The sequence below is a fragment of the Musca autumnalis genome, unplaced genomic scaffold (assembly GCF_047663935.1).
Source record: "Musca autumnalis isolate F117 unplaced genomic scaffold, ASM4766393v1 scaffold_1, whole genome shotgun sequence".
Lineage (NCBI taxonomy): Eukaryota > Metazoa > Arthropoda > Insecta > Diptera > Muscidae > Musca > Musca autumnalis.
In genome coordinates, this window is record NW_027411644.1 from 162990848 (window position 1) to 163016414 (window position 25567).

The window sequence follows — 25567 nt, forward strand, 5'->3', positions numbered from 1 at the left end:
TAGCGGCGCAAAAGTCAATAAATCGAACTATAAAATTGCGAAATATTTTCCATTGTATCGATTACAGACACTTTGCAGACAAAGATTTTGTTTTTTTCATTTTTGTTTTTGTAAATATTCACTCAGTTATTCACTATCAAAAACAAGAGTTTTTGTTGCAACAGATTTTAAAAAATTGTTGCAAAAAATTTAACTTCATATTTGTTTAAATGTTAAATAAATTCGTAATGAAACTGGGCAAGATTTATTTTTAATTAATAGCAGAGGGTGTGATTTAAATTATAAAATTTAGTTTGGGGTCTGGAGGTACATAGTTATATAGCAATAAATGTTCAAAAAATTCTATTTTTTTGTGTTTTTATGGGTTGTACGCGCTTGTTACACAGAGTGCATCTTGTAAACTTAGCCGAACTTAGGTTTGATAATTTTTTGGGGAATGAAATTGGACTCTCTGGATACGGAATAACCACATTAGGGCTGCAAATATTTGCAAATCTTTTGATGACTGCACTTTTAAAATAAGGGATTTCGTATGAAATTCATACAAATTTAGCTGTGTATTTGTATGGGAGCTAAATCAAAATATGGACCTATCTTGATAAATGTTTGCAAGGATTAGTTCTACACCCGGAGACATTATAATACCATATTATAGCTAAATATGTTATTAAATATGGGAAAACAAGTAAAAATTCAACGAATCGGGTGTACCATAAAAGGGGCTACATCGAAACATTAATCCGTTTTGAAAATGTTTTGCAAGAAGATTTTATACGCAGTGAGAACATGGAATGCAAAATTACAGCCAAGTTGGTTTAAAAATGTGGTCATGATATTCAAAATACCTTAAATTGGGAGGTACGGTTACATGGGGGCTATATCAAAACGTGCACCTATGTCCATAATATTAGGTGGACATATTTTGTGACCACTAGGAACCCTAAGTACCAAATTACAGCTAATTTGCTACGAAATTGTGGTTTAAATCCTCAAAATACCGAAAATCAGAAAGTACCGTTATATGGATGCTATACCAAAACATTAGCCGATATTGTTCATATTTGGCACATTATTACCCACAGGTACAAGCTGAATTTGTGCAAAATGTCAGTAATGTATCTCAATTCGTTTGAATGTTATTAATTTCGCGCCGCTAGATCAGTGCTTTCGACCACCGTGCTCTGGAGCTAGAAAGTTGAAATTTTGACTATGGGTGGCTATTGGTGTGTAGGGGTGAGATAAGGCAGAGTTTTTGGAAATTCGTAATAAAAGAGTATGCAAATTTGGGTGCCATCGTGGTGCAATGGTATGCATGCCCGCCTTGCACGCAGAAGGTCGGGGGTTCGATTCCCCGGCCAGGCAACATCATACATTTTTCAACGGTGGCAAAATACCCCTCAGTAATGCTGGCGACATTCCCTGAATATTTCAGCCTTGAAAAACTTCTCCATAAGTGGTGTCTTAAGACACGCCGTTTGGACTCGGCGATAAACAGTAGGTCCCATATCATTGAGCTAAATATGAATCGGGGTGCACTCATTGATATGAGAGAAGTCTCCCTTGTCCCGTATGGGATGTTGTGGAACAATGTTTTTGTTTTGTTTGAGTATGAAAATTACTAAAAGGTACTAAATATGTTACCCTTTGTATTCGGCAAACGGGAAGAGCTGGAATTCTGAAATTTTAAATGAGGGTTACTAATGGAGAGTTAGAAAGATGTACTAAAGGGTTTTTGGAAATTCGGTCTACACATGTACTAAAAGTTACAAAATTTGGTACCAATTGCATTTGGATTTGGGTGAACGGATTGAGCTGGAACACTGAAAGTTTAAATTAAGATTACTGGTGGAGTATAGGATTGACGTAGTTTTGGAAATTTGTACTTATGTTTATGAAAACTACTAAACGTACAATATTTGGTACAATTTGGATTTGGGTGCGCAGATAGAGCAGGAATTAAGATTACCGTCGAAGTGTAGGATTAAGGTAGTTTTGGAAATTCGTACTGAATTTGGTACAATTTGAATTTGAGCGAACGAATAGAGCTGGCATTTTGAAATTAAGATTACAATTGTATACTCCAATCGGAAAATAGTACTTATGGGTACGAAAATTACTAATTGGTACTAAATTTGGTACAATTTGGATTTGGGCGAACGAATAGCGATGGAATCCTGATATATGGAATTAAGATTATTGTTGAAGTGAAGGATTAGAAAATCGCACTTATGGGTACGAAGAGTGGTAAATAGTACTAAGTTTGGTACAATTTGGTATTGGATTGTTATTATATGGTATTATTGTCAGTGTAGGGTTGATATATGTGGTTGTCGAAATACGTGCCATAAGTATATGAAAATTACTAAATGGTACTCAATTTGTTATTGGGACAGAGTTGGTGTGTTATCGTTGGTATATGGGGGTGGTTTAAGAAATACGTACCATAAATTTACGAAAAATTTGTTCTTAGAGTCATTGTTGGTATGTGGGGTTAAGATATGGAGAGGATAACTCTCGAACGGATCAACCGATTCGAACCAAATTTTGTACTTCGTAATATAACTTAGTTTAAGTTCCAAAATGGGCCATATCGGTCCACTCCCTTGGGTAACTTCCACACAAAAGTTCAAAATTATTCGCAAAAATTATGCGCATGATAACTCTCGAAGGGACTTACCGATTTGGTCCAAACTTTGCCCGTCGTAATATTTCTACCAGACACAGATCATGATATTATATTGACTATATCGGCCCACTCCTTCGGGTAAGACCTCCTCTCGAATCGCTTTGATTTTTGTTGTAGCAACGTGTATTTGCTGCCCCCATTACGACGAATTCAAATTATGGTAAAAGTAATATTTTCATAATTAATTACACTGTGCAGCAGCATTTTTGGGAAGTGGAAAATTTCTTTTGGAGATGAAAGTCCTTGATCGGTGTACTAAGAACCCAAGAGGAAATTTTTGCCATAGGTCAAGTTTCTGAGATATCGCGCCATGAAGTTTTTGATTTTTCCCTATAATACTAGGGAAAATCTATCTCTGTTTGGCGTTGTTGTAGCTTCGTTTTGAGGTGACATGTCTTCAGTCAATCGAACTTCATGGCGCGATATCTCAGAAACTTGACCTATTGCGAAAATTTCCTTTTGGGTTCTTGGTATACTCATCAAGGGCTTTCATATTCAAAAGAAAATTTCCACCCCCAGACTTTGAGTTCCATTTTGCGTCACAGTGTTATCATAACAATTACCCCCAGTTTATGTATTTCGAAACGAAAATGTGTGCGCATGAAAACACCCAAACTTTAGTTTTTGAAATATTATTTAATTTGCTTTTGCTTCAAAACAAAAAACAAATTTGAAATACACACTCAAATTTGGTAGATTTTCTTCCTCATTCGTTTTCTTATCGACATACATAAACAGGCACTTAATTATCATAACGTTCCCTTAAAAATTTTGGAGACTGTACAAATTGATTGGGTCGATTCCGTATTCCGACACGAGTCCTGTAGCGTTGCCAGATGCAATTTTTACATTACGTATGGCAAAAATCGCCCGACGACGTCAAATTCTGGCGCCATAAAGTTAATTTTCGGGCGACAACAAATTAGCTTTCGCCGTGCATATTTACAAGTGAATAAAAACGAAAAATTGAAACATAAGTAATATTTTCATTAATTTTAAGTGAATTTGTTTAATACGTTTTTTGGTGTTTGAGTACTTATAATGGCAAAAATTACTACAAAACAGCAATTTTAAATGCTGGTTGAAAAAATCGAAGACCACGCAAACGTAGCTCGTGGAGTCAGGCTTTTTGGCGAAGGCCACTTTTAAAGAGGTATGGAAGGATGTTGCGGAGCAATTAAATAGTTGGGGTACACCAACCCGTACACCAGATGAATGGCCCAGAGTAAGCAGAGCAACTACACCAACGTCTACACAATTTTTCCTCTATTGATTGTAACCCTGACAATGTGATTGAGCCATACCGTCGCCCTCCACCATAGTATGGAGGGTATATTAAGTTTGTTTTTACGTTTGTAACGTATTGAAATACTCATTTGCAACCCTATAAAGTATATATATTCCTGATCAGGGTAAAATTCTGAGTCGATTTGTGCATATCCCTCCGTCCATCTGTGTTAATCACTCTAGCATCCACAAAATTGGAGATAGGACGCTGAAATTTTGGGAAAATGAGTCTTTTGTTTGTAGGCAGGTCAAGTTCGATGATGCCTATATCGGTCCACGTTTTGGTATAGCCCCTATATAACGGTACCCCCGTTTTACGGTATTTTGAAGTTTTTAGTTACATTTTCAGACCGATTTAGCTATAATTTGACATTTAGGGTTCTTAAATGTCAATAAACTTATGTAACAAAATAGGTCCACGTTTTGGCATAGCCCCCATATAACGGTACCCATCGATTTACGGTATTTTGAGGTTTTTAGCTACATTTTCAGGCCGATTTAGCTACAATTTGACATTTAGGGTTCTTAAGGTCTTAACTTATATAACAAAACTTGTGGACATAGGTCCACGTTTTGTTATAGCCCCTATATAACGGTACAGCCCGATTTCAGGTATTTTGACGTTTTAAGTCACATTTATAGACCGAATTAGCTATAATTTGACATTTAGGGTTTTTAGTGACCAAAAAACTTATATCCGAAAAAATATGAAGTTAGGTCCATGTTTTGGTATAGCCCCCATATAACTGTACCTCCCGATTTTCGGTATTTTGAGAATTTTACCTACAATTTTTGACCGAATTAGCTGTAATTTGACATTTGAAGGTTGTAGTGGTCACCACACATCTGCATCAAGAATTTTCAACATAGATCCATGTTTGGATATAGCCCCAATATAACGGTACACCCCGATTTTCGGTACTTTGAGGATTTTACTTAAAATGTTTAACCGAACGTAGGTCCATGTTTTGGTATAGCCCCAAAACAAACCTCCCGATTTTTCGTACTTTAGCTTTATTTTTTTGCCGAACTTTCTGTAATTTGAAATTTAAGAGCCAACAAAAATTCTGCAACGAAAACTGTTCATATTTTCGTATAGTCCACATGTAGCGGTAGCTGTTAATGACATTTGAAGTTCCCATTGATCACAATCCACTAGAAATATTGAACATAGTTCCATGTTTTGGTATATCCCCTACATAACGGTAACTGTATATTTTCGGTATTTTAAAGGTTTTACCTTCATTTTTTGATTGAACTACCCGTTAAGGTTCCCTGCAGTCACGAAACTTTTTTCTAATTGTCGACATAGGTCCATGTATCGGTATAGCCCCAGTTATCACTGTAAGAAATTGTTATTATAAGTCCATGTTGCGGCATGGCTCCCATAAAACGGTAACTCAATATTTTCGGTATTTTGGGAATTGTATCTACATTTTTACCCAAATAGTGGTAATTTGACATTTGAGGTTCCCAGTGGTCACAGAACTTCTACACGAAAAATTATCAACGTTGGTCCATGTTTTGGTATAGCCCCAAAACAAACCTCCCGATTTTCCGTACTTTAGCTTTATTTGTTGGCCGAACTTTCTGTAAATTGAACCAACAAAAGTTGTTCATTTAAGTTCATATTTTCATATAGCCCACATATAGCGGTACCTCCGAACTAGCTGTTAATGTCATTTCAAGTTCCCATTGATCACAATCCACTAGAAATATTCAACATAGGTCTAAGTTTTGGTACAGCCTCCATATAACGTTATGTACCGATTTTCGGAGAATTTCACTGTGCAACATTTTTAAGGCGATCTTGTGCAAACAATTCGAACTGAGGATTTTTTGAAAGTACAGACCCAAACGACAAGAAACCCTAGTTGGGTTTTGTTGTGTCAGATCCAGCTCGGATTTTATGGCCCCATCTAAACATGGTTAAATATTGAGTTTTAAAAGAAATTCGGTGGAAATTCTGACCTCTGAAGCAAATTTGTAGATAAGGACACAAATAAAATATTTGGAGAAATAATGAACTCGAAAAACTGCATTTATTGCCTACAATTTTAAAATATATGCAAAAATGCCACAATTTTTATACATTTCGCACCGTATCTCAAAAACCATTAATTTTTTCTGAATATTTTCTTTTGGAAAAATATTCCCTGGAATGCAATACAAAACTCTTCAGAACATGTCATTGTTGTAAAATGCCTCTATCCCGTTGTTTTCAGTATATTTTTCAACGACGATTTAATAAAAATGCCAATAATGTAGTGAAATCCTAAATGCGAGAATAAACTGTTGGTGTGAACTGTGTTTGACACAACATGACACAACCGCTGACACAACATGACGTAAGCATTTTAGAGTTTCAGAATGTTCTAAAGAATTGTTGAGAACTTTATTTGGAAGATTTTTGCAAAAGGTTACTTGGTTCAACTCACAGTAGTTTAGACGATACTGACCAGAATTTCAGCAATTATGTAAAATGTTCCATATTTTATAGATTTTGATGTCCTAGATAGAGTTTTTCTTTTGTGGTTTTTTCAATAGATAAGTTCTACTAGTTTAGGGCTACAATATTGCTAAAGACAGCAAGGCCAAATACCTATTCGTTTCTGAGATAAAGGCGTGATAAATGCAAAACAGTGTAGATTTAGCCCGTTTTAGATGAGGCCATAAAATCCGTACTGGATCTGACAGCACAAAACCCTACTAGGGTTTTTGCAGTCTAAATATGTACTTTCAAAAAATGCATACTAGAAGTTGTTTGCATTTTCAGTGTTGCATAGTGTTTTAGCTACAATTTTAACCGAATTAGGAGTTATTTGACATTAAAGGCTCCCATCAAAAACTGTCAACATAGGTCCATGTTTTATTATAACCCCTATATAACGGTACCTCCCAGTTTCTAGCCCACCAAAATTTTTCAACATACATAGGTAGATATAGGCACCATATAAAGGTGCCGCCCGAATGAAGCGTTTTATGTAAAGTTGGGGACAGGAATGAAAACTAATTATTCCATTTTTGTTCAGATTATTTTATGGTGGAGGGCCGGGCCGAACTTAACGCTTTTTATATCCTCAGCATTTATGCTAACGAGGGTATATACACTTTCATACGGGCAAAATGTGCCTCATCGAAATAATGGTTTTAGACCCCAAGTATGTTTGGACGAAATGTGTTTCAGACAATTTGGAGTCGATTGGGCAAAGTCCGTCCGTCTGTCTGTCTGGCTCGAGCACACGATAACTTTCGAACGGATCAACCGATTCGCTCCACAGTTTGGCTTTCGTAATATTTTGTCCAAACATAGTTTAAGTTCGAAGATGCGTTATATCGGTCCACTCCTTCCGGTACCTCCCCCACAAAAGTTCGGAAATGTTCGGATAAATTGTGCGCACGATCACTCTTGAAGGGAGTAACCGATTTCGTCCATACTTTGCCCATCGTAAAATGTGTACCAGACTTAGATAATGTTTCAATATAGACTCAATCAGCCCACTCCTTGGGGTACCTCCCACACAAAATTTCGGAAAAGTTCAGTTTAGGGCCATCTCTCGAATCGCTCTGATTTTTGTTTTAACAACTTGTATTGACTGCCCTCCATACGACGGTACAAGTTTAATTAGGGGCAATAGCCTGAAAGTTGCAAAAAAAAAAACAATATGACACCGTGTGAGGTGGTTGGAGCGCAAGATAACTCTAGAACGGATCTGCCGATTCGGTCCAAAATTTTGCCTTAGTAATATTTTGTCCAAACATAGTTTAAGTTTGAAGATAAGCCATATCGGTCCACTCCTTCAGGTACCTCCCCCACAAAAGCTCAAAAATGTTCGAAAATTTTGTTCATACGGTAACTCTTGAAATGAGTGGCCGAATTGGTCCATACTTTACAAATCCTAATATATCTACTAGATATAGAACAGGTTCAAATATGGACTATATTTGTCCACTCCAGCCGGTACCTCCCACATAAAATTTCGGATAAGTTCACTTTAAGACCTGCTATCGAATAACTTTCATTTTTGTTGAAGCAACTTGCATTCGCTGCCTCAATTACGATGATAAACGTTTTTCAGGGGCAAGTCCATACTTCTTGGGCAAACATCCCGAAGGGTGTAAAAACCCCCATATGTAGTGGCTGAAGATCCACTTCCATAATGGTCAATGTAGATACATTCCTTTTAGTATCTCCTCCGCAAAACTTTTGATCTCTAATCCTAATGAACATTTTTGTCGGTTCAAATTCCCAAGATTTTTAAAAACCCCTAAATACATACTTTTTTGGGAAACAATTGTTTCAATATATACAGGCTGAGGGTATATCTCTGTTGGCAAAGCCGACTGATACTTTTTTACTTGTTTAATTGTTTTTTCTCATTTATTCAAATCAAAAAATGCGATTATTTTCTATCGCTTTACGTAATACAAATTTTACATTTTGTCGCAGAGACGACCGGCAACGCGACACGACTCGTGTCGCAATACGGAATCAACCCATAAGAGTATAATTTTGGGCGTAATCTGCAATGCCCACGACTTCTTGAAAATGATCCGAAAGCTGAAAAAACCATACGGCCAGCATGTGTAGTGGCTGGTGCGCACGACAACTCTCGAACCGAAAACATCGTTGGTCCACACTTTGCATATCGTAATATTTCTTCGAATATTGAATGAAATTCGAAGGTGGAGCTTATAGGTCCACTCCTTCCGGTGTCTCCCCACAAAAGTTTGAAAATATTCGCTAAAATGGTACGCGCGATGTCTCATAAACGGTGTTTCAAGTGTTTCAATTCACACATGCTGAGGGTATATCTCTGTCGGCAAAGCCGTCTGATACTTTTTTACTTGTTTTTTATCTTTTTGTCTCGTTATAAATCAATTTTTAAAGCTTCGAGGCGGTTGCTCGGTGTGAAATGGTTTTGGCACTCATTTCCATACAAGTGGGACCAATGTGCCCTATCTCAATTTTTCTGGATGCTAGAGTGATTACCACAGTCGAACGGACAGATGGACGGACATGCATAGATCGACTCGGAATTTTTCACTGATCAAGAACATATATACTTTATAGGGTCGCAAATGGTTATTTCAATGCGTTACAAAAGCAAAAACAAAATAATATAACCTCTATACTACGGTGGAGGGTATTACAATTCTTTAAAAATAAGTTTCATTTTCAATAACTGCAAATGTTTTATTTTTGCATTGCCGACACAACGTGCAAAAAAATATAGAAAATTGAGGTTTGTGAAAGAAATAATCAGTTACAAATAAGTTTTGTGGTGATCGGTATATTTATCAATTGTTTTTATTTACATTACATTATTAAAATTCCCAGTTACAGACATCGGTTAAAATTATAAGAAATATTTTTGGAGTCTCATATTTTCCTTCGACTTAATTAAACTCAAAAGAAAATCACTTCTTGTTTCACTTCCACATAAAAATGATATGTATTTCTGTTTATTTATAAACACAAATTTTTCGTTCTTGGCTCATGTATGTAGGTAAAATAAAACCATTTTCCGGTCTCTATATAACGAATGTTCTCTACAACGTAGTAATTTGTCGGTCCCCAACTTCCAGCTTATGTACATACATACATATATGTATGTGTTAATAATATTTCTTGAGTTTGAAATAGTAGTCATTTCACAGGAGTTATTATGTATGATGTCTGGTATCACATCGTCGTGCCCGCCCGACTTAAACCTTGTATACTTCTATATTAGTGTCAAATTTTGGCCTAACTTTGCATAATATTTAAATTATTTAAACTTCCGAATGAGGTCATGTATCTTTCACAAAAAGTAGAACAATAATCTATATATATAAAAATGGTGTAAAAAATGTATAGTAATTCATAAAATGATAACGGCTAGGCCGATTTCTGTAAAATTTTTTGTCAGTTATTCGTATTTTCGAGGAGAAGGTCTTTACGGAAGAAAATTTTGGAAAATCTGTCTGGAAAAGTCGTAAAATTGGAAAAATCGAAAATTGAGTTTTTGTATGAAATTTTATTCCTTAATAGCGAGACGAAGTTCGCCGGGTCCGCTAGTAGAACATAGTTTTATTTTTATGGAATTCAGAATAAAAAAATATAAAACCGGTTCGACTTTAGACTCTTGTTTTTGTTCTTGTGCACTATCTATACCCATAAGAGAACAAAAAATGATTGAGTGGCTGATTCATCAACGCCTAGATTATAGAAACTTGAAATTTGGGGTGAGGGTAACTCTTGGAGCGGGTATCTCGTACTAGAAAAGTACAAGTAGTAATATTTATTCTTCGCTAGGTATATAAAGAGATGTGTTTTAAGGTCCATGTTTTGATATAATCTCCATAGAACAGTAGTGACCGATTTTCGATACTTTGAAGGCTTTATCGACATTGTCGAACCGAATAAATTAATTTTGGTATAAATCCTACAGAGAATTGTCGGTATAGATAGGTTCACGCTGTAACGGTATCGCACTATTTCTAGAATTTTTTTGTCACCGAGATTGTGGCAATTTGATCTCAGAGGGTATAAAAGTAAAATTTGGAAAATTGTAAATATGTTTTGGATGAAGAGGTTTAGATGAACTTGGAGAACGGCATTCACACGATAGTTCTCCTGGTATCAGCGACAGTATCTGTGTGAATACTTTTCACACTAGCCTCTATTCAGTTCAAGGTCCTATACCGGACTATTTGACATCTTTTTCATCATAAATATCTATAATATCCACCATGAACATGATATTTTATGGCGATCAGTTAACGTTAACCCGTGCCAACCTAGCGATCTTTGTTTCCATAGTAATTGGTATGGGGTTATTATGGTCCGATCGATGAAAAAACTTTAGCATTTCATTATTCTGGCTACAAAAAATTTTGAAAATCGGATCGGATTATGATTTAGCTATATCGGACCCAAAATCGGCCAAATATGCACATTGGAGCTATATCAAAATCCAATCCGATTTTCAAAATTGTTTTTAGATATCGTTTTTTATAATAATGAACTGTACTGCAATTCTGTAACTTATTTTTTGAGTTACCGACAAAAATCGGTAGAATTATAACGCAAAATTATGAATAAAAACTTCAAGTAAAAGTTGACAATACTATTGCCATCGGTAGGATTTTACGACTGTTTTTTATTCTTCGCTAACTTGCCGAAAAATATCGTATTTTACCGAAATTACAATCATTTTAATTTTACCGACATTTGTCGGTAACACAAAAAATGAGTTAGAGAATCGCACTACCGGTAAAGTTTTTTTCATCGATCGGACCATAATTTTGGCATTTAGAGAATTTTGGTGAAAATGCGCCATAAAAATTTATATATATGGTAACATGGGGCGCCTTCGCCACTGGGGCGGGTACGCCATCGCCGATTTTCTCGCAAAATACAAGTGCTAGAAAAAATCCGTTAAACGCAAAATTGTGAGTTTAATGAAGATCTATCATCTCCCAAAAGTTGGCAGTTGTGTCATAAGTATGATAGCGGAAGCACGCGGTTTTGTGTTTTGAGGGTATTGGGAAAAATAATTATGGTAGATGTTTTTTGTGATATCTTCTTTACCTTTTGTGATATCAAAAACATATTTTATACCGTTAGAAGACAACTACTGAAGAATAGAAATCCCAATAATTTGCATGAAAAAAAACAATAACAAATGCCAATATATTCATATTATGAGATATGTTGGGGGTGGGGCGCCTACGCCATGATAGGGGTATGGTGGGTTAATGTCAGAATTTTGTCATGTTTAACTTCAATTCTTTATGCCATAGATATACCACACTATAATGTGAAGTTAAAATCAAATAGTATCATAAACGTATCTTGTTTTGGTTATATTATGATTTTTGTACCTAAATTCAAGGAACCTATTTCAATTAACCGCTAGAATCGGTTACTATTTGTAAATTTTAGAATCATTTTTGATTATTCAATAGAAAACATGTTCCTTTTTCGCATTATATTGATATTTAAGGAAAAAGTACGGTAAATTACAGTTTTAGAGTCCGTTGGAAAATGTTTAATTTCGATGGCGAAGCTGCCCCATGGGTGGGGAGGCTTCGCCACTTTTTAGACATTTTGTAAATTCACAAAAATAATATTTTAAAAACAAAATTATAACCACTTATATATCAAAACTTATAGTCAAGATACGCTAATATTTGTACCAAAAATAATATTTGAAAAAACTTTAACGGTGTCGGTATGAGAACATTTTGAACAAAAACGTGGCGAAGGCGCCCCATGTTACCATATAAGGTTTTTGGATCAAATGGAACAAATTTAGGGGGTAGAAAATCCAAAAATAAAGAAATGTTGAAATGTTGAAGTAGTGGTCCTAAATACATATTGGGATATCTCGATGCCCATATGTCAGGAATTTTTGTCTTCTTATAGCAAAAAATAAGGTTGTAATCACCATCAGAATGACTACACGCTGTTTAAATTCCCACACGATCCAAGAAGTGACACTAAACTGAATATTGTTGAACTGTTGAAGTTTTTGATAGAGGTAACTGAAGGAATGGACCGATATAGTCCATCTTGGAATTGCATCCTTTCGTTAGTTATAGTACAATACACCTTTTAATTGGTCATAGTTGTTGTTGTTGTAACAGAACCCACTAACGTGGGAGTGCTTTCTAGATACTGAAGATCCCTCCTGACATTCCGAGGTGGGGGTCCTATCCACCATATGGTGAAAAGGGTAGCTCTCACGGTAACACCCGAGCAAGTACTGCAACAAAAGCAAAAGCATGCCATTGTGTTGCTGTAATGGATAAAGCTCTGCCTCCTCATGTAGATGATCCACTGAAGACATGAGGATGCACCCCGTTGCAATTCCCAGGCGGCATTCTGACAGGTTTGAATATTTTTTCATCGCGTAGCGGACAAAACTGGCACTGCATAGCTTATCACAGACAGACCTTTCGCGTTATATGTGAGCAAAAAGATTTCTTTATCTGCACCCCAAGTACTGCCGGTTAAGGACTCAAAGACCTTTTCCCTACATTCAAAATATCTGTGGAATGCGCGGTCGGCGTAAACATGCTGTCGAATGTGACCCTTAGAATTTTTGAGGTAGTTTGTGATCGGAATTCTGCTACCAACGACCATGACATTCAACACTGTTCCCACCTTTGCCGTTCATGTGGTAACAAAGTGGCCATAGTTTCAGTGACGGATATTTGCATACATATTCCTCGCGTGAAAAAGGTGGTAAGATTAGTCAAATAAGAGTTTTGCAGTTCTGAAGATATTACCCCACTCTGCGAGGCTTGGATTTATTGATTCTGAAGTTCACATGTAGTGACTGTCACTGAAAATGATGCAACCTGAAATAAAAAATGTAAACGTTGATAACTAGGAACGAGTTGAGATTTTTTAACAATTCAAAAAACAATTTTGTAGGCTGAAAAGTTGTCTTTAAGATGGCGTGCAAAAATATTCCGCCTACAGTACCGTTATACTAACATTTTACCGGAAATCAAAAAATTGACATTTTTAAATTTACTGAAAACGATAGGGAACCAATTATTCCACAATTCTGATTACTAAAATGGCATAAAAACGAAAAACTTGCAAATTGTTAAGCGATTATTGTGGTGCATCATTTTTAATGCTCAATTTAAAAAATTCCCATTTTGTTATTTCCGGTAAAATTTTAGTATAACGGTACTGTAAACGCAATATTTTTGCACGCCATCTTAAAGACAACTTTTCAGCCTACAAAATTGTTTTCATAATTGTTAAATAATCTCAACTCGTTTCCAAGTTATCAACGTTTACATTTTTTATTTCAGGTTACATCATTTTCAGTGACAGTCACTGTATATTTGATAATCCAAAGTTTCAAACTTGGCCGGAGCCGGAGAGTTGTCTGCTCGATGTCTTCAAACAACGTTGAGTGTTTGATCAAAGGTTTTTGATATGTCAAGCCTCACCATGACTGTTCTCGACTAATATGTGTGGAGATGGCGTTCACCGCTATTGTCGTGCTTTGCTGTTAACGCAATCCATGCTGATTGATGATCGGCAATTGGAGCTGGGGAGGACTAAAGCCTCAATGCGAAGTTGGTCTGTACGAATTACCTTTGCTGGCATAATTGCCTGGCTTCAGTAGCGGGACAACCCTACCCATTTTCCAGAACAATATGGGTGGCTAGGACAGTTTGAGAACTTTAGTGAGATACTCGATATCGGCACATCCAGCTATTTCATTGAAAAATTATCAACCAACAGTTATCGAGCAGCCGCATAACCCATACTTGACACTAGGGTGATTTTAAAAAATCGATTTGTTTTTTTTTATTTTAAGATTACCAAAGTTTGAGTACAATCGTCCGTCAATCCATGTGTTTTGGTCTGAACTTAGATCAAGTTATCAAGCTATAATTTCGCATTTAGGGTTTCTAGTGTTCAAGTAACTTCTCCACCTAAAATTGAGGGCATAAGTACTTTCGCAATAGAAAGAAAACGAATAATGTTTAAATTAAAATGAGTTTTTTCTTAATTTTTTAATAGAAATTCACTTTCCAAATGGACATGTTGATGTACCGAATTTTGGTCGATGCGTAACACCGAATCGTGAAAGGGCACTATGCATCATATTGGAAGATTGTAAGTATCTGTACAATGTTTTGATAACACCGCCACTGAGAGATGCCGATCGTCTATATTTAAGTCGCAGTCAGTGTGGCTATCAAAATGGTAAAGTTCTGGTAAGTAAGATCGAAATGTTTGAGTTTTATTTCGATAATAACAGCCGCTATCGTTTCCCCCTTTTGTTAGATATGCTGCCCAGATCGTTATCGTACTGTGCAACCAGCTGCAAATGCACCCGTGGCCCCAGCACCTATGCAGGTTAACAATATATTGCCGCAGCCGGGTCAATGTGGAAATGTTCTATCGAATCGTATTTATGGTGGTAATAAGACAAAAATCGACGAATTCCCATGGATGGCTTTAATTGAATACACAAAGGGTAAGAAATGTTTTTTTGTTTCTGATTTCCGTTCAATTGATATACAAGTTTCTAAATTTTACCAAAAAGTTGTAGAATTTATAGGAGAGCTATTTAACATTCACCACTTACATTTTGCTTTTCAACCACTTATACTACATTTACCAGCTAGCTATGTAAGTCCTTATTATTCAGCTACGTCAGATAATACTGCTGAATTCCATTAATCCGTTCTACATTATTCCCAAATATAAATTATTCTGTCGGTCTTTGTACAATCCAGTTTTATCCTCTGAATCTCTTGCCATTGTGATTTATTGGTATTACAATGTCCTATTTACTTATTCTATGTGACCGTAATGGGACTTTTATCTTTTGTCGTAATTAATTTTTAACGTTGTTTATTTTTTCAGGAAACAATGCCAAAGGCCTTCATTGTGGCGGCTCGCTGATCAACAGCCGCTATGTTGTTACTGCCTCACATTGCGTTAATGGCAAAGACATTCCTCCACATTGGCGTCTGACAGGTGTACGTTTGGGAGAATGGAATCTTAAGACGAATCCCGATTGTGAAATAGATATACGTGGCGAAAAAGATTGTGCTCCCGAATATATGGATGTACGAGTTGAACGTGCCATACCACATCCTCTGTATAATCCACACTCAAGAAATCAAGCCAATGACATTGCATTGCTGCGTTTGGAACGTAACATTGCATTTACTGACTTTATAAGCCCAATATGTTTGCCAGTAAGCTCTAGCCTTCGATCGGCAACATTTGATGGTATTGTTATGGATGTTGCTGGATGGGGTAAAACGGAGAACATGTCTGTCTCCGATCTTAAGCTAAAGGCATCGGTAACGGGCGAGGGAATAAACGAATGCCGTTCAATATATATGCGTCAAAACATCATTCTTGAAGATACGCAAATATGTGCTGGTGGCAAGGAGGGTATTGATTCATGTCGTGGTGACTCCGGTGGACCTCTTATTAGCTTAGATACTACAAATAGGTGAGTAACGCTTGTGTTAATTTAAATTAGTTATTAATTTATTTTCTTTATTAAAGGGTTCGTGCATACTATTTCTTGGCTGGTGTTGTCTCGTTTGGACCATCTCCGTGTGGTTTGGAAGGTTGGCCTGGAGTATATACACGAGTTGGTAGTTTTGTGGACTGGATTACTCAAAATATAGAACCATAATACTCATATTCCAGTGAATGGTTGATTGATTGGCGCGCATTTGTAGTGTTTTAAGGTTATCCGTTTTGTACTGTACATACATTTTTATTGAAGAAAATAAGACAAATGTTTTGAAAACACTTTGTTAATAAACTTTGGACATTCCTTATATCAAGGAAGTAAATCTTTTGATATTAGTTGATAAACATTTGGAATGTTAAACTATTTCCATGTCAAAATATGTATTTCAGAATAGGGATAACACGCCAAAATTTCAAAACACTAAGGGCGGAGGTGATCGATATAAGACGACTCTGATATAGAGAAGAACACAAACATACAGGTGCTGGGGTGACGGCTCCTGGTCCAAATTGTGTTTCCTCGGGTCAATCTGGTCCATAGAACCAGCCGTCGCGGTGTTGAGAGATATTCATACTGATACAGTCGCCGAGGTTATAAGACCATATCATATGAATACTGTCCTCGGAGATCACCCTCCATTCGTGGCAGCTGAAGAACAACAGCTTCCTAGATAAACGAGAGTTGTTTTGGCGCTACTGAGATTCGATTGGCTAGATTACTGCAAAGAAATTACCAATATCCCCCACATACAACCTGTACCAGTCCCATGCAGAGATGGTACTTAAATACACATCATCATATACGAGCAGTATTGAGCTCGGTGGTAGGCCCATTATCGATGATGAAAAGGCACCAGATCGGTACTATAACAACTCCGATATGTCTTAAACCCTGACATCACAGATGTATGCCTTAAATGTGGACAGACACCACACATCACGAGACACCTCTTCGCATGACCCACTAACCCAACTTATCTCACCCACAATGGACACACACAGTAGAGGCAGCACACTTCCTTGGACTGGATGTAGAAGCTTTAATATGTATCCATTAATTTATAGTTTTCTCTCTTTCTCTCCTACTCTACGTTACATACCAAACCTACAACAACAACTCTGATATAGAGAATTGGAGGGTATTCTTCAGGGCTCTGAATTAAACCAAGTCCGTTCTCCCTTCTTCAAAATTGTACTGAAGCAATAGCTTTCACTCAATCGAGGAATCTGTGGATTCCCCAACTAATACTCCCGCTTGCTATGAGGATTACTGTCTAATCACCTATCATAAGAAGAAATCCCAATCGGTTTGGTGGAATAAATAATTAGCTTATCTTCTTTTAGTAGCTAGGAAATACTAAAATAAAACCAGTGAGACGAAACTCAGTACAGATTTGGATACCTACAGGGTTTATTTCAATAAGAAATCAAGAAAGCTTAGCGGAGCTCTTGCTTTAGTTCTAGTGATTCTGTAGAGGGTAGGTTTCGCAAGATGCTATCTAGGAATCCCAAATCCATTGGTAGCATCAAGCAGAGCGACTGTTCCTGAACTAACTCTGAACTAGAGACTCTCGATCTGCTATCAGGGGTTCAATTTCACGGTTGTATGGATTTTGATGGTCTTGCCTACTGTAAGTCGCACTCAAACAGCAAATAAATAGATGAATTAGCCTCTCAGGACTTCAATGAACGATTAGCAGCTTTCAGCATTACAAAACACCGGGAATGGATGGTAAAATACCGGCAATGCTTCAGAATGCGCTAGAGTCAGTATTAATGATCCTGACGGAGATTTTTAAGACCTGCCTGCGTTTATCTTACGTACCTGGCCTATGGAAAGAGGCTAACACCTGGGAAGTTTTTGCAGATTCTGAAACTACAATGTTCATAGATTAGAAAAATAATAAAATCGCCGGAGGGATTTTCAAATAAATCGCGGTCAAAGTTCACATTTTGGGTCTTTTTTGGTTTTCACGATTATGCTTGGAAACCACGAGCCGTATCATAATGGAACTAAACTAAATCTCTATAAGATTGGCGTTAATGATTTGTTCCTTTTTGTTCCTAGGATTTACCATTTTTGAGATATTGAAGTTCAAATTGGGACAATGGACTGACTGTATCGCCTCCTTATAAAACAATGTCATACATGGTGCGCCTTAACTAACTTTTAGTGAAGACCGCTTACACCTGGGATTCTGAAACAGCAATGTTCATAGATGAAAAAAATCCAAAAACAAGAAAAAATCGCTGGAGGGATTTTTAAATAAATCGCGGTCAAAATTCACATTTTTAGGTTTAGTTTGGGTTTTCGCGACTTTGCTCGGAAACCGCCCTATCGAAATTGGGCTACAGAAAAAGTTGTAGCTGGGAAAATTCACTAGAGGATTGACGTTAATGATTTGTTCCCAGGTTGTACCATTTTTGAGATAAAGAAGCTCAGGTTACATTTGTACATGAATATGGCAAGTCTTGTCGATATGGGACCTAAGAAAATCTTATAGCTGTGAAAATTATCTACAAGATTGATTGTATAATTTTTTCTTAGGCTGTACCATTTTTTAGATATATAAGTTCAAGTCGGGAAATTGCAGTCATGACATTGTTTTATAAGGAGACGATACAGTCAGTCCATTGTCCCAATTTAAACTTCAATATCTCAAAAATGGTAAATCATAGGAAAAAATCATAAAGGTCAATCTTGTAGAGAATTCACTGCTACAACATTGTCTTTAGTCCCATTACGATACGACTCGCGGTTTCCAAGCAAAATCGTGAAAACCTAAAAATGCCCTAAAATGCGTACACTGACCGCAATTTACCTGAAAATGTCTCCGGCGATTTTTTTGTTTTTTAATTTGCTCATCTATGAACATGTAGTTTCAGAATCCGCAAAAACTTCCCAGGTGTAAGCACCTTTCATTTAAATCTAGTTAAGGCGCACCGTGTACCCCAATTAGTATTTCTTCTTTCTATTAATGGAAAGGAAAGATTACTAGATCTTAAAATTAGAGCGGATATAGATCCCAAACAGACCGGTAGATTTCATCACGCTTACATCAATGGCAAATCAGACATTTCAAGACGTGGTTGAACACGTTAAGAAGAATATGGAGAATTCAAACTTCACCCTGGCGGTTTTTCCCGATATACAGGAGGCCTTCAATAATGTGAAGCTTGAGTCCATCCACATTGCTCTCAGCAACACAGGAATCTCATCTATCCTAGTGGAACGGATTTATAAGATGCTGAAACTTAGAATCATCAACCAGGGCTGCCAGATTATTTTTATGAAAAATCGTCAAAATGACGATTTTTAAAATGAAAATAAATCTATTTTACAAAATCGTCAACAATTAAAATAAGCACATTTAGATATTTTTTAACACATTTAAGTATTTGAGTTTATCATCATTAACAAGCCGGGTTTAATCCATTTTTTTTTTTTTTGTTTTTCTTTTTAAGTTTCAAAATCCAAAAACCTGATTTCAGGAAATTCTGAATCCAATTTTTGCTTTTGCTCCTGCTTCACAAAATGTGAAAATTCCTTAAGAATATCGAAAAATAAATAAAATTGCTTTAAAAATAGGCCTGCTCAAAGTGCGCACCTAGGCTGTCGGTGTGTGTCAATTTGCTCACATACACAATTTAAAAAGAGAGCTTTTGTTTTTGTTTTGAATATTTTCAAAATTAAAAATCAGTCTCTATTGAACATTCAATGAGGAAGGTTCTGCTTTCGATTTTGTCTATGAATTTATATGCGTACACTGAAAAAATGAATGAAGATACTGAATACGAATTTTTATTTGCCGAAAATTATTACGGCAAATTAGAGTGTTTGGTTTGTCAGGGCACTTTGGTTTGTCACGAACTTGATTTGCAACAAATTATAACATCAACAGTCATATTTGGTCAAATTAAAATAATTCTTCTACTTTAAATTTTGAAACAAAAAATAAAAAAAAAACTTGTACAATATTTCTCACAGTCTACAGAGGCAAAATGAAAACATTGAAATTTGTGTATTTCAAAACCAACACAATAACAAAATGTATTTGTATGTGTGTGAGCAGGCCTATTTAAAAATCAAATTTATTTAAATGATTCCTTAAATCTGGAGTATTCCTCCATTGGCTTAACTTCATTACTATCCTCTTTGCAGAGAATAATGTTTATAAAACGCACTTATTAAAATGTTTAAATTTGTGTACAGAGCTCAATATAAAGGTTCACGCAGGAAATTGCTCTATACGAGAAATTAAAAAAGTATACTATTTTTGAAATTTTGACAATTTGTTCCTTTATAAATTTGCAAAAAAGTGGATTTGTGCAGGTTCTGCAGCACAGCACATGTATATGTTGCTTTTTTCACGCAAGGCATATTGAGGTAGTGGTGTCACACCAGCTGTTTGAATATGAAATGTCAAATTATTAATGTTGTAACATAATGTCTGTTCCAGAACAAGAATCTACAAATGTTTACTACCATTAAATTTTTCCTTTATGACAACAAAGAGGGAAAATGAGAAGATTCTTACAGTTATGGAGCAGACCAATATTCCATATTCCAAATATGTCGATGCCATTACCTATTCCTTATGCCTTATTTTCACTTGAATTCAGTTTTGTTTGTGTTGACAATTCCTTTGCGTATATATCAAAATATACTTATTAATAATTAATAAATTTGATTAGTGTGGGTTAAATACTAATCAAATTTATTAATTATTAGCGCCGATAATTTATTTTGTGAGGAAACTTAAAATTTAGTAGGAAAATTAAAATTTGTCTTCATTAAATAGAACAATAGAAGGGAAGCCATCCAGAGGACGGAAAGAAATATCATGGATTGACAATATTCTTAAATGGACCGGCATTGGAAATATCTCAACCCTACTGAGTGAAGCCAGAAATAGAGACGCCTTTATGGAGATCATGGAAAATATATGAACATACCTTAAAATTTGTAACAGATAATTATATATAATTGTATTGGTCGCTTATATTCGGAGATCGAATATGCAAATAAAGAAGAAGAAATAGAAAATATCCCAAAAAAAACAATTCAGAGCATAGATCCTTGCTTTGACCCCTTCCCCCAAGCATCCACATACATTAGTAAATGAATATAAAAAAAAAAATAATTTTTGAGATTTTTTATTTTTAGTATAGTGTCATTGATATAACATAAATTTTACAAATTGAACGTTTCGACTGAGGATATGTTTATCTTATTACACGGTTCTGCAAATGAGTATATCACCTAAAAGCATCTGGTGCAACTATGCTTTGACTTAGGTACTTAACGATGTCCTGAGAAAACTGCTCAAATTTGACCATTTTTTTTCTATAAAATGTGAACTAAATTCGCAAGAATAGTCATAAAACAATTAAAACCAACATTTCTTAGTATTGGTGAAGCCATCTTGGGATAAACGAAACCAACATTGACGTCAAATACCGGTCCTTCTAACAAATTTGCAAAAGTATAGATATAAGAATATTCTAATGACTTTCTGAAAAAGACGCATATCTCTCAAACCTGCGCAAACCTGCAGCTAATTTTTGGTTTGTCCATAGAAATATATCCTGCATCTCAGAAAATTTGTGATTTTTTTCTGCAATTCACCACAATACTTAAAAAACCTCCAAAACTTAAAAAAATTACTTAGTAGACTTTTAAAAAGCACATTTTTGGGGAACGAATAGCAACCAAACTAAATTAGATATTGCAACTCTATAAACGCCAAATAATTAAAAAATTGTCAAGAATTATAACACCGACAAAAAATAATGTCAATTATCTTACCATTTGTTTGTATCACTATATTACTTAAGCAAAGTTAGAAGCAATTTTTAAGGAAAATAAATATTGTAAAACAAAGTGCAACTTTTAATTGCATTTCTAGTTGTTTCGCGGGGTAAATCACCAAACTGAATATGAGGCATTTGTCGTGAAATACTTAGCAATGGATCCCAACAATAATATCGTTAGTTCTACGTACTTTAATTTTTGAGTAAAGTTCCACTAAAGTTCCCATATTTCGCACTGTGCAATGTATAGATTTCCTCCAACCGGGCCAATTTCACACTTTGGACAAATGAGAGATGTTGCGTTACAGATTATATGACCATCTTTTTGACTCATTATCCGTAATATTTCTTCGTAACGACACTTGTGCTTGATCCAAGGTGGAAGAAGGCTCTGGCGCCGGCGTTTACTGCAAGAACCCATTATTTAAACACGCATTTAAGGTAAATGATAGCTGCAGCGTCTTTCAGGTAGAGATTTTTGCTATCAGGAAAGCCGCTGAATTGGTGAAAAGATTTGAAGGCAATATTACATTGGTCCTCAATTTCCTTACCATAAATTCACGATCTATCATTGATGACAGGAAACCTCTGCACGATATACGCAATTTTAATTTAATTTATTTGACAAACACAGTAACCTAGCCCCTAGGGCCATGAGCGGTTCCAAAAACAGCTATACAATAACTACTCTCAGTTACTTACATATATCTAACAATATTTCTTAGCTTATCATAAATAGAATTATGCATAAATAAAAGCAAGGACTTATAAATTAAGAAACGAAAATATATAATAAAACTAGCAGACCCCGGTCCGCGTTGCAGGCCCGTCGTAATGAGTTTTATTTCAAAAGTAGGTATTTTCTACTTCACTTCTTCGGTCCATTGTCAAACCGAGAAGGATTTTAAATTTATCAACAGATTTTGTCTGTAACCTTTCTTTTCTCTTACGGACTTTGTCGGATTTTTCGCCAATTCTTTGCTTTTATGGAAATCCCTTCAGTAGTATTGGAGTTATGACATACTAAAAAAACAGGCTTCGTCGGGCCTATAGACCCCAAAGAAGTACCTAGATTGTAGATTAATCCGTAAATTTTTATTCCGATACATACATAATTTTTGTAAATATAACGTTTTTTTTTAAATATCGCATACGGGAGGTACCCCGCCCCCTCTGGAATTCAATAAAATATGTAACCTGTTTTCGGGGGCGTGGTAAACTTTTCTTTCCAAAAAACCCAGTTGGGTTATGACAGCATTCGATTTTTATTCATAAAGGTAAGGCGTTTTTTAAATATGCCCTCTTCAAAATTCAAGAAAATATGCCTGTACATTCCCTGACATTTTCACGAATATCGGTTCAGTAGTTTTGTAGATATAACATATTTTAAAAGGTGGGTATGGTCAAGTCTATGGTTCCTAAAAAAGTAGGTAAGGTCGGAGACACAACCACAATTGTCTCGCAAATTAACTTCCAAATAGATACATTCAAAATTATTGTAAATATAACATTTTTAAAAAAGTAGGGTATAGGGGAAGTTCCCGCCCTTTCCGATATTCAACTGAATTTGTAGCCTATTTTAAGCGGGGACCATCTATGTACATTCCCTGGCAATTTCAGGAAAATCGGTTCAGTAGTTTTTGTAGAAATGATAAAAATAGAAAATTGAAAAAAGTGGGCGTAAAAGTGGGCATGGTCAAATTTTCTTTGCATAAAAACCCAAGTCAAAAATCGGTCTAGCCGTTCTCAACTGATGCCATTACCAACGAACCATATTTGATTTTTATTTATAAATATTTAAAAGTTTAGACAAATCGCGATTTTCTTGAAAATCCTGTGTAGATATAACCTAATTAGAAAGTGAGCGTGGTCGGATCTTAAGTCACAAAATAAGTACGTAAGGTTGGAGACACAATCGCCATTGACTCGCAAATAAATTCCCAAACCGATACATTCGTATTTGTTGCAAATATTGCATTTTTACAAAAATAGGGCATAGGGTGGGGGTACCCGCCCGATCCGAAAGTCAAAAAATATGTAGCCTTTTTTTTATCGGGGACAAACCATTCGGAAAATCGATTTAGTAGTTTCGTAGATATAACATATTTAAAAAAGTGGGCGTTGTCCAGTCTTAACGCCCCAAATAAGCACGTAAGGTCGGAGACACAATCGCCATTGACTCGGAAATTAATTTTCAAGGCGATACATTTGTAATTGATGCAAATATTGCATTTTTACAAAAATAGGGCATAGGGAAGGTACCCCGCCCGATCCGAAATTCAACCAAATATGTAGCCTATTTCAACCGGGGGCCATCACTCTACGTTCCCTGCAAATTTCAGGAAAAACTATTGAGTAGTTCCGTAGATATAACATATTTATAAAAGTGGGCGGAAAAGTGGGCGTGGCCAATTTTTCTTTGCATAAAAACCTAAACTGGACTATGACTAACATTTCCACAAAAAATTATCCAAATCGCTCTAGCCGTTATCAACTGATTCAATTACCAACAAACGACAATTGAGTTTTATATATAAAGATAAACATTAATAGAATCAGCCATGTAACATTAATATATCATTACAAACTAAGACAAAATTTATGAACGCCGTATTTCATTACGATTAAAATGAGCACATAATTCATTCTTGTAACATTTTAAGGAGGAATTAAATGTCTTAAGACATGGTGGCAGAATGTTATAAACACGCGAAATTCTAACATAAAACGATTTTTCCAAAAAAGGAGTCAACAGCGGAACAATTATCTGTTTGTTCCTCTCAGAACAGGAAAACGTGAACAGACTCAACACACATAAAGGGGTCTTCAACTTAAAAACCTTATAGAAAAAGAACATAGACCGCAAACTCAAACATTTTTTAAACGTGCAACCAAGAAACTCTTTCACATAAGGAGAAATATGATCACGACGTTTAACACAGAAAACATATCTCATAACACTATGGAACAAAAGTTCCAACTTACGTAAAACATAACCATAACTACCCCCGAAAATCTCAGGACAATACAAAAAGTGAGGCATAATCAACGCATGGACCAATTGAATTCTAATGTCTCTAGATAGAACTAAGTTCAAACAGTAAAACTTTCTTAAAACAAAGTTTACCTTGGACACCACAGAATTCACATGCACATCAAACACTAAACCACTATAAAGAAACAAACCAAGACATTTCATCGAGCTTACGACATTTATAGTAGTACTATAGATGGAAACACTAATTGAATCCTCTTGCAAGTTTCCGAAAAACACTTTAGTCTTCCGAGTATTCACTGAGAGCCCGTTTCTTAAAAAAAACTTTGCTGGGAAACGAATTTGCAAATGAACAAATGTTTATGAAACTGTCCGGCCACCAATGTGCTACTAAATCGACAAACTTCGTGATATCTATATCTAGAAAGCACATCGAAGATGGCTCTTGGATGCGGGACATCCAAAACAATTTGGCTTGTGGTTACCCGCCCCACAACGACCTTCCTCCTATTACTGAACAAAGGATGAAAATCGATGTTGGACTTATCACGGGTGACTGAAGAGTGAAATCCCAAACTTCAAAATGGGATGAAAGTGGCATTGACTACTGTGGGCTATGTGAAGATGCAGAAGAGATAGATACTGTTGAACACCTACTATGTTGTTATTGTAGCAGCATAGGGTTGATGCTGGGCTGGCAGCCGCTTTGTAGGTGTTCCTTGTTGCCAATAAGAAGGCGCCTGACTACCTTCCTATGCAACAT

At 35.9% G+C, this 25567-nt stretch overlaps 1 protein-coding gene across 1 annotated transcript in view; it reads left to right on the forward strand.

Moving 5' to 3' along the window:
* LOC141388674 (serine protease ea-like) overlaps window positions 1-16318 on the forward strand; it is a 30499-nt gene extending 14181 nt beyond the window's left edge. The window contains exons 2-5 of the mRNA XM_073958825.1: window positions 14514-14710; window positions 14781-14973; window positions 15366-15966; window positions 16023-16318. Of these exons, the coding sequence (XP_073814926.1) occupies window positions 14514-14710; window positions 14781-14973; window positions 15366-15966; window positions 16023-16155 (1124 nt within the window). The 3' untranslated portion in view covers window positions 16156-16318. The remainder of the gene's footprint in view (window positions 1-14513; window positions 14711-14780; window positions 14974-15365; window positions 15967-16022) is intronic.
* The last annotated feature ends 9249 nt before the right edge of the window (window positions 16319-25567 follow it).